We start from the raw sequence: 10,856 nt of genomic DNA on the forward strand, positions 1-10,856 counted from the left end.
ACCCTTTAGAAGCAACGATGGTGGTGACAGAGTCCCTTACAGCTGGGAATACTGGGGGGAAGCAGATGAAAAGCAGGATATCCCCAAAAATCTAAGACAAAATACTCTAAGAAATACATTTTTATTTGGTCTTCATTGTGGAGCTAATATTCCTGACTTTAGACAAAGGGTGATGATCTCTATGTAATAAAATTATTTTCCTGAGACACTTTGGGATAATCTGAACTGGCTCAGAAAGCATATAAGATCAGTCCACATGACAGAAATACTGAAACTTTGTGGAAATAAACAAACAAATGAGTAGCAGTTTATTATTTGAAGCATGACAAGACTGGGGACTAGATGTGGTATTCTTAAGTATCCTACACATACACCAAAAAAAACCCCAAACAAACCCAGATAGATTCAGAGACCAATATTCTGTAAGAGGGGGGGAAATGTCTTCACCTTTGGAGGGGGAAAGAGCTTGAGAGGAAGTGGTAGACAGAAGCTTTGAGACATTATGTTTGTTTGTTGGGGAGTTGGTTGGTTGGTTGGGGCAGGGGGGTGTTTGGTGGTTGGTTGGTTGGTTGTTTTTTAATATAGGAGATACATGCTACAAGTCCAGTTCAGCAAAGCATTAAAGCATGTGCCTAATTCTTCTGAAGAAAGACAGATTTAAACTCATGCTTAGGTAGTTGGTTGAATTATAGCCAAAACATGTAAATTAATTCTGGTAATTTCATTAGGTCTATTCTAGAAAAGGCGTTTTGTATTAGCTAAACTAATTAAGAGGTTTCTGAAGATATAATCACTTTTCCTATCGTGTGCTGACATCTAGTGGCCTGAAGTCAAAACACGAACTAATTTTTCACCAAAACTTTTTTTAGATAAAAACATCCTCTTCAACAACAGAAAATGGTTCTTGTTCAGTATTTTCTTTAATGTCGTCCAAGTTTTGAAAAAACGAAAATATCTTTTCCAGGCTGGAAAAAAAGATTCAACTTCTTTAATTTCATGATTTAAAGCAAAAGTAATCATCTAGTGACGAAAAGTTGAACTAAAAAGGACATTACTGATGGCTGTGTTCCTTTGTCCTTTAGACTCTTCTGTGAAGACAAAATCTGCATAAACAATATACATTTGATAATAATATCAGTAACTGCCCCTAAAGGAAGGTTTAGACCCTAATCCTGCCTCTACCAATATCATTGACAGCTTTTAAACCAATATCTTCATTTTATCTACACTGCAGATAAAAGATAGGAAGTTAAATTCTGTGTCCATTTACAACTTGACTTAAGTTTCAGTGGTGATGTAGTCACTTGCATGGACATTAAAATAGAACTTAGCCTGGTTCTTCTGACATACATGCAGGATTTCATTCCAAATGAGGAGATTCAGTTTTGCAAGTCAACTGTTTGAATCCTAAACAGAAAATTCATCAGCTGTCACTTGCTAATACAGAATCACTGAAAAAAGTTACAGTAGAAGGGAACTCTGGCAATCATCTAGTCCAATCCTCCCCAGCTTCAGAGTCAAGTCACATTACTCAGGTCATTGTCCAGTGAGGTTCTGAATACCTCCAGAGATGGAGGTTCAACAATTGCTGTGGGCACACATCTTCTAAATTATAACATTTTGCGAAATAAAAAAGATATGCTACATTCCATAGCGCAGAATGGATCCACCTGAGCACAGTACAGTATGCTGGATGACTCTTCTGAGTTGCCGTCACACTCAGTTCAAGCAGATGACCTTTGTCTACAAAGCACCTTTTAATTTGGAGTCTGATTATTATACCAATCCTGTACTGCAGTGGCTGCTCTTGCTGTGCGGTTATAAATGCTACAGTTAGACAAGGGTGGATGATTCTCATTTATGGGACACACTTCTTAGAGAAAAAGGCAGATCACATTTGTGGACTTCACTGCACTGACGTTTTGGGGAAGGGTATGTCAGTGCTCTTAACTAACATTACTAAGGTTTCTCTTGTAATACTATAAAATAATCCAGGGAAGAGATGTGGACAGATGGTTGGATAAATTATCCTTATAGTTTTCACTAGGGGCTATGCTTTTTTGATTGTCTTACCAAGGTTAAATTGAATCCACTTTATATTAGTAATCAGTTGAAGTCTGTGTCATTAAACATTCATTAGACTAAAACACAAGATCTCTCCCCCACCTGTGGAGCAGAACACATACAAACTCACAACCCCCACTACTTATATTTTCGCAAGTTAGTTACTTCCACCAACGACTTAACTATGCCATAACCCAGCTACAGAAAATAAGTATTTAGCAGATACTGAAAACCCCACAGTACCTCGAACACAAATTTATCTCCACCCAGCCCAGCTTCCAGGAGACATGAAGCAGAAGTCCACCCACTAATGTCTGCCACCTGAAACAGAAACAAAACAGCATCTCTAAATCGTTTGTCCTTTTTAACCATGTGGACCATGTCCTTAGAATCCACAGAATTTCTCACAGCACACCCATGACTCTAGTTATCTACCGTTTCCCTAGGTTTCCAGGGATGCCACTATTCCTCTTCAAATCTTTCATTTTTGTCGGCCTTCATTTCCTCCAAACTTTCTAGTACTCCAGTTCTTCCACCTCTTGTTTCAAATGTTTTGTAAATTACCATCTACCACAATTACCTTAGTCGCATTACAGAATCCCTGTTTTATCATCTCTTCCCACACAAGGTTTACAATAATAATAGTGATGTTACAGCCATGATGATCTGAAGATGCAAGTGAGGCAGGGTTTGTGACAAGAGATGAGTATCTTTTCATATATAAACTGTTATTGTTAGAACAAATAAACATGATTTCAGGATTCAAAGACTCGCTTCGGCTGAAGTAATAAGCCCTTAGGATGACGTATTGTAGTCCTAGTAGTTTCAAACATCAGCTCTATGACTTCCCATGGTTATTCACGCTAGGCTTAGATGACAAACTCCCTCGAATTCAGACTGCCTTCCCCCCCCCCCCCGCTATATTTTGTGTAGCAAGCACGAAGTGAAGTGTCATCAACAATAACATCATTATGCTGCATGAAGCTCTGATTCAAAGCCTCTAGAGAAAACACCTTTACAGCCAGATAACCTTTCATATAAAGCACAATACTGTGGTTTTCTCATTAAAAAGGTATATAAAAATTACATACATTCTGCATTGATGTATCTATCTAATGACTTATCTTACCATAAAGGTGTTCCTCAGTCTATTATGGAAATAGTATGTAAGGCATTAGAAATGCTTGCAGGTAACTTAAAATGAGTAGTGATGCACACTGATTTTTTTTTTTTTTAAGCTTTAAAAAAGTTATTAGCTTCCTTATTCCTTAAGCTAGTGGTTTTCAGAGAAGTGTTCCATGTTTCTTGGGTGAAAATCCTTGAACATCTAGCATAGTTCAGAGATACTGTATTACAGTGTTAAATCACATTAACATCTGTAACAGGTATAGAAGTGATTTTATTTATTATTCCCATTCATTGCAATGCATTTAAGGAATTATTTAAAATCTCTCACACATATGCAAATAAACATTCACTCTACGCAGTATTACATACAGTTGGACAGTGTCAGAGAAGACCGAGCTCATTGTGCACATGGGTATGACAAATACTCAATGCTAGTACCACAGCTCACTTAATCTTTTTTAGATGAGGAGCATGCAAGAGCTTAAAAGCCAGATATCCCTGATATTTGCTGCAGGCTTGACTGTGCTCTATTCCAAGCCAGTGATGAATTCCCATCAACTTTATTGGGAAGAATTTCCTCTTGTCTCATGTTTTAAGGACAGAAGTTGAAGTTACTAACAGTTCCAGATGCTTAGCACTATGCAATATAGTCTTAGATTATATAGGGAACAAAAACAATGACAACGAACAATAACAGCATGAACTGAGAATAACATTCTTTTCCTCCTTTGCTCATCTGTCATACCTCTAAATGAAAGTGCATCTGAGCCACTTAATAATTTTCAAGGAAAGTTCACTTTTAAAATCCAGAACTTATGGAAAAATATTAAGATGCTGAGATGCATTTCCAAATTATAGAAAAAGGAAATAACTGTGGTAACACAGATACCATAAGGCAGTTGCTTGCTGTTGAAATACGCTTTTTTACTGTTGATTTACCACACTTGTATTTTACATACATTACCCAAACCCCTTTCCCCATACGATAAAAGCCTTGTCCAAGAGACAGTCTGTGTGTGTGTTGCATATTTACTAGAATCAAGTACGCTCAAAGAAAATGGAGATTCCCAAGGCAATTATTCCTAGAGTTGGTCGCAGTCCTGGGGCTGCAAGTCAGGCAAGAATATAAGCCATGCTAAGCAGCAATAGAGGAATTAAAGACATCCAGTGTCTGCAGATTTTACCATTATCTCAAAAGAACAAATGGGGGAAGTCTTGACTCAAAGAGGCCAGATTTTCACTAAATGTCTCACAAATTATTAACAGCACTGATGGTATATATGGACACTTGACAAAACATTAGATTTCTCATTACAATCATTAAGATATGATAGTGATTTGTGATGCAGGGTTACAACAAAGGCTAAGCATGAAAATAAGCAACATGGTATTTGTGTATGCCTAAAGATGGGTTTAAGGTTGGTTTTCATTAGCATAGTGAAAGAATACACCACAACGGCACATTATCCATGACTGCCATTTCCAAAGAAGACAGGCTGTACTATAATTGCTACTTTTCTATGCTGAAGTATAAGACTTTCAGAAAAATGAGAAATTATGGAGTCTATATATCTTAATTACATCACCACCATGATAATTGAAAACTAACCAAGACACATTAATGAATGCTTTACTAAGGCTTCATGAAGTATGTTCTCTAGAAAGCAAAAGCCAGTAATGACAAGAGGTACTAAAGTTAGCTTCAGCACGGAATAGCAAGACATTTACTGATTAAAGTAATTTTTCAAACAACTGTATTCTTAAAATGGTACTTACCCTTGAAAAAGGGTAGGGTAGGTAAATTTCAGGACAGACAGGACATACTGGAAAACAAATACCAAATTAATGGACATCAAACACCTACAGCTTACAACATTAACAAACAATCACAAGAGCAACAAAACACAAAAAGTTTCTACCAAAATGAAGAAAAATAAAAAGAAAAAAAACTTTGGTAATATCTCTTCCCACACCAGAATGCTGTCCCAGTCACTGTGGAAGGTAGCAGACACTGAAGTACATGAAGTATGGAGTGGACACAGTGAACAATGGAGAGAAGGCCACCTTCTGAATTGCTCTTTCACTTTCTGAGCACACTACATGCATCACACTGAATGGGAAAAAGATTAACAGGAACAAAAAGACACAAGCACTTGTCATTTAAAATCATATCATACCACAGGGGCAACCTGTGGCACAACCAAGACCAATAATCTTAACATAATCGTCTTCTGATTAATTCATCTTAGAGACCTAACATTCTGTTTATACACCATTATGTGTAAAATATTAAGCAGTCCATAAAGCCCTTTGGAGATGTAATGTACGGGGTAAAAAAGCAAAGCGCCTGCATCATTGCTTTAGCATGCTTTGTCAGAGTCTGCGCGTATGGATGCTAGTGTCTTTTCCCACTATATATGTATATATGCAAATATGAGGCAGAAATACATATGCCTTTCAATACATATATCAGGACCTAACAACTTCCCATAATTAAGTCTATAAACACTATTTCTGCAAAGGAGAAGTATGACTGAAGCTTCCTCAGAGGAAAGGAAAGGTATCTGCCATTCCTTCCAGGAGCCAGCAGAAGCCGTCAAAGGCAAAAGGAGAAGCTGAAAGCTTTCAACAGAGAGAGGAAACTGTGCTGAGCACTTTGCAAGGTCCAGTTTTTAGGTGTAGGGGGGTGTCGCTAAGAACCTGGCATCAATATACAGAGACAAGGCTTGTTGATTCACAACAGGTCATGTTACACATACACTTGTCAGAACAGCCACACAGATTTTAAATCAGGATGATTTACCTGCACATGTCCATACCCCCACTTGCATTTACATACCACCTGCAACAACTGGAAGGTCTATATTCTGGTTATTTTTAACTTTATTACACTAAAACCTACATTCAGGTTTGAAAATGGAGACCCTATGTCAAAGTCCTTCCAACTTCTTCTCAAGTACAGTTAAGCCAAGAACGTTTCGCAACGCATAATGCAATCTGGCAGCTCTACTAGCCCCTTTCTGTTTTATTAATCATTGCTCCTAGAAGTCTGTAAAACCAAGTATATTCTCTCTCCCTATGAGCTTTGCTTCACATCTGGACTTCAGTCTACTTCTGGGCATCCTTAAAGACAAGTGTACCTTGGAACAGAAACTAGTGGCCAGTGCTGAGAAGAGATTTAATTTTCACCTCTGAAATGCTGCTTTCCTCTAACCCTCCCCCCCAGGAAATCCATACCCTGATTGCTTCAAAAACATCTTTTCTTTCAGAAACCTGCAACAGAAACACAGACACACTTCCTAATAAATAGGGCAGCAAGGAGTGATTACTCTATCTCCTCCTCCCACAGTGAAAAAACTACTTCAAACTATGTTTAAACTATAGAATTTTATTCACAATTTAGCCATCTTCGGCCTACTTCTGCTTAGGCATTTCAGCAATACCAACAGGTGATTAAGTTGAACAGTGGAAAACAGACTTCTTGTCCTCAATTTGCAGGTTAATTAAACTGTCAAAGTTAACAACTGGGAGTTAATGTTTGTTTCACTACTGCTATAACACTTTGAATATTTCACATTTCTCCCTTGGATACTTGGTATTATTGTTCCAGTTAACAGATCTTCTTTTGGGAATGACTTTGCATTCAGTGGTTGCTAGGTACCCAATAATGAAATGTATTCAGCATCACCGATGGTTTCAAAGCAGCATAATTTCTGCCTCTATAACTAACACTTGAATAACGTAATGTCAGCCTTTTACTCTCCTCAATCTGCCAGTACTGAAACGCGTTATGTCGTGGAAAGGTAAAGATGTCACACGCTGACTAAAACGAGACCGGTGGAAGACAGCTGTATTCTCAATCTCCAGGGCACACTGGGGGAGGGCGGCGGTGGGCCTTTGGGCTGAAACGCGGGGGGGGTGGGGGGGTGTCACTCGTGGGGTGGCCCTCCTCCGGGAGGAGCTGACCCGGCGGCTCTCCCTCAGCAGGGCAAGGCAAGCAGAGGGCACCGTCCCTCCTCCTCCTCCTTCTTCTGGGTCCCTTCGCACTTACCTCGCCCTCTCAGGCGCGGCTCCTGCCACAGCGGATCAACTGCCCAGCGCCCCCGCATTTCCCTCCGCCTCGCCCGGCCCCGGCCCCTCCGAGACTGGGGAGGCTCCGCGCCCGCCCTCACCTTGTTGGTGAAGCAGGACGCCAGGTAGAAGAGGCAGAAGGCGAGGCCGCCCGCCGGCCTCTTCAAATACATCTGTCACCGCACGCCCCGCCGCGAACGCCTCGGTGCGCGGGCCCGGCCGGCAGCGGCGGCGGCCATCGCAGCGACACGTCGCGCCGCCGCCGCCCCAATGGGCAGCGGGCGCCCGCCGCCGGGCGCCGCCTCCTTAAAGGGCCGTTGCTGCCGCCTGGCAGCGGTGGAGCGTGTCCCCGCCGAGGGGGGCCGGCGTGAAGCCGGGCGTGAGGCGGCAACGTGCGCTCGCAGCCCAGAAAGCCAGCCGTGCCCTGGGCTGCATCCAGAGCAGCGTGGCCAGCGGGTCGAGGGGGGGGATTCTGCCCCTCTGCTCCGCTCTGGTGAGACCCCAGCTGGAGTGCTGCCTCCAGCTCTGGGGTCCTCAGCACAGGGAAGACATGGGCCTCTTGGAGCGGGTCCAGAGGAGGGCCACAAAAATGATCAGAGGGATGGAACACCTCTCCTGTGAGGACAGGCTGAGAGAGTTGGGGTTGTTCAGCCTGGAGAAGAGAAGGCTCCGGGGAGACCTTACTGCAGCCTTTCGATATATGAAAGGGGCTTATAAGAAAGATGGAGACAGACTTTTTAGTAGGCCCTGTTGCGATAGGACAAGGGGTAATGGTTTTAACGTAAAAGAGGGTAGATTTAGCCTAGATAGAAGGAAGACATTTTCTATGATGAGGGTGGTGAAACACTGGAACAGGTTGCCCAGAGAGGTGGTAGATGCCCCATCCCTGGGAACATTCAAGGCCAGGTTGGACAGGGCTCTGAGCAACCTGATCTAGCTGAAGATGTCCCTGCTCATTGCAGGGGGGTTGGACTAGATGACCTTGAAAGGTCCCTTCCAACCCAAACTATTCTATGATTCTATGATTCATGGGTGACATGTAAACTATAAATATCCCAGGGAGGTAGAGAAGCGGTGAAAGACGTGACCCGCCTAGTCACAGTTACTGGGCGTTCTTTTATTATGGCCTAGGTAAGCCTCGTTCTTCCCAGATCTGGTATTAACAAGGCCCTATCTCTGCAGTTCTCACCTTGACTTTGCTCAAGTAATGCAAAGTGTGGGGCTCGCTCTGTACACATACACCCTATTTTTAGAGGACAGAGCAAAGCAGCGTAAATAAGGAACTGAGTGTGGCCTAAACTGGGGGCCGAGGGGGGCACTAACCGGTAGACCAGAGGCCAAATCCAGCCCATAAAATGAGCCTGTCTAACCTGCTGTGTTCAGCCTCAGAAGACAAAGTCAGCAGAGCACAACAGCTGAACGGTCTCCACCGCACCAAGTCAAATTCAAGCATTTTGGTCCATCAGACGCAATCCTAGCTGGTTTGTAAGGAGGTGGCCCAAACCAGATGTCAGATTTCCGGTGTTGAAAGGTTTGGTCCGTCCAGGCCTACAGAGATCACTGACATGCTGCTGTAATGGATGCGATAGAGATGGCAGGGTAGGTGATACAGCATTTCCACTTTGGAGCATGTGTTTATGTAAGCGTGTCAAATGCGTATTTTGCAAACAAAGGTATGCTTTGCATTGTGCCAAAAATTCAGTCTGTAAAGCTTTAAAAAAGAATAAGGAAAGTTTACAGGTATCTACAAAGACTAATGTAAGCATGTGATAAGAATACTTTTGACTTTTTGTTTTAGTGGACTATCATTTTAATGTAAAATATTACAGTGATATCTGTGTTTCTTGCAGTATTTCTTATTAAAAGTGGGAAACTCAGGCAAAGATGATACATCTTCCTACAGCAAAATGCAGAGGTGGGTTTGAATTCTTATAAGCCACTTCCAGTGAGGCATTAAGAATGAAGATAGAAATTTCTGCCAATGTGGTTTATCATGACTACCTTGAATTACATAATAAGTAATCGCTATACAGCTTTGGAATTATTTTGAGTAATATGAAGGGAAGTTTCCACTCTGTCTAGATTTTTTAAACTATTTTTATTAGGAGATGTGAATGTGTGGCAAATGATTTTGTTTACATGTTATTTTACAGAACATTTCTTCCTAATATAATTCAGTTCAAAGCTTGATCCATTCATCTAAGAGGTCGTGGGATCAAGGCCTAATCAGGTAATATTTAAGAGACTAATATAGAAAACTTGTTTCTGAAAATTAAAAACAGAATAAAAAGACATAGGAATATTAAGTCATTGTTAATGTCTTTTTGAATCAAGAACTACCAAAACCCATTTTCTTAATCAGTGCTTGTACAGCTGTGCTAGAGTAATGATTTTCTTGGGGCAGCAGGACATTGCTTTGACATTCTGTTCATTTATAAAGCTGATAAATGTAGCCAAATAAGATTGAAGGGGGCATGGCAGCAGCCTTCACACCCCAAAAGGCGGCTGCAAAGAGGAAGAAATAATGTCTTTCCGCCAGGGCTAAGGGCAGAGAGGATAAGAACCACAGTGGTACCGCATCACCAGACACAGCCATCCTAATGCCTCCGTGGCACACGCCTGTGTCGTGCCTGCAGATTGTGCGTTACGACCTGGGTCCCTACCCTCTTCCAAACCCTCTGCCCTTCCTTTAGTTGGGGACTTTCTGCAGTCATGAACGCTGGAACAGGTTGTCTTGGGACATTCTAACATCTTACGTCATTGTAGGTTGTTAAGGACAAATTAGATGACCTTTGGCCGACAAAGCTGATTCTTGCATGCCTAAGAGTTGACAAGAGTGGCTTTTGCTGGGCCTGCCCTGGCAGTGTGGGCATCTAGCAAAAGATGTGTAACAGGCAACTTACTCTGAGCAGGCCGGGGAATGCCGCAGGGGCTGTACGAGCCCTTACTGCTCCTCCCGCTCTTGGAGCCAGCCAGCTTCGCTAGGCTGGCTTTCTGGGTATCGACAGCGGCTGTGACGGCACCATAGTCTCCGTTTGCAGAGACCTCTGACAGCTGGTGGTGAGCCAGGCCTGAGGAGGCTTCTGGGCATCGCTTCCTTCCTGCTGGGAAACGAGCTCGAGCAGCGGTCAGGCAGCGACTGCGTTGTAGCAGAACGCCAGCCAGTTGCCCCTGCCCTGGGAACAGGGCATTTTAATGGCAACGCGGTTTCCCAGATAAAGATACAAGATATATAAAGATATAAGACATATAAGATTGAGGTGTAGCAGGTGTCAGGTGACACACGAAGTACTTGATTTTGTATTTACGGTGAGTCACGGGATCAGGATCAAATGAATTTGCTCGCTTACGGGTCCTTCCTTCCCCTTCCCTTGGTTACTTCCTTAGGCAGACGCAAACGTCACCGATCTGATTTCATCCTATCTGTTTCGCTGCCAGCTCCGCTCCGCGGGCGGGCTGCCATCGCCCTCGCGCCCCCCGCTCCCCATTAGCTCCGCGGGGCGGCCGGCCCGCCCGCCGCCTCAGCTGGCAGGTGGCCCCCAGGGGTCGGCGGCCTGCCGGGGACCCCGCGCCCGCCCCGCTGACATCACCGG

The 10,856-nt window shown here is 42.9% G+C and overlaps 1 protein-coding gene across 7 annotated transcripts in view; it reads right to left on the reverse strand.

Annotated features, from left to right (window-relative positions):
- Positions 1-7,526, reverse strand: part of TMEM241 (transmembrane protein 241) — a 90,739-nt gene extending 83,213 nt beyond the window's left edge. For all 7 annotated transcript variants that reach the window (XR_008235394.1, XM_052788489.1, XM_052788494.1 and 4 more), the window contains exons 1-3: positions 7,365-7,526; positions 4,969-5,015; positions 2,308-2,385 (exon numbers count right to left, since the gene is read on the reverse strand). Coding sequence is in view for 6 of the 7 variants with exons in the window: in XM_052788489.1 (XP_052644449.1) it covers positions 2,308-2,385; positions 4,969-5,015; positions 7,365-7,436 (197 nt within the window). In the remaining variant the exon portion in view is untranslated. The remainder of the gene's footprint in view (positions 1-2,307; positions 2,386-4,968; positions 5,016-7,364) is intronic.
- Positions 7,527-10,856: the final 3,330 nt, after the last annotated feature.

Source organism: Harpia harpyja, chromosome 5 (assembly GCF_026419915.1).
Source record: "Harpia harpyja isolate bHarHar1 chromosome 5, bHarHar1 primary haplotype, whole genome shotgun sequence".
In the NCBI taxonomy this organism is placed as follows: domain Eukaryota; kingdom Metazoa; phylum Chordata; class Aves; order Accipitriformes; family Accipitridae; genus Harpia; species Harpia harpyja.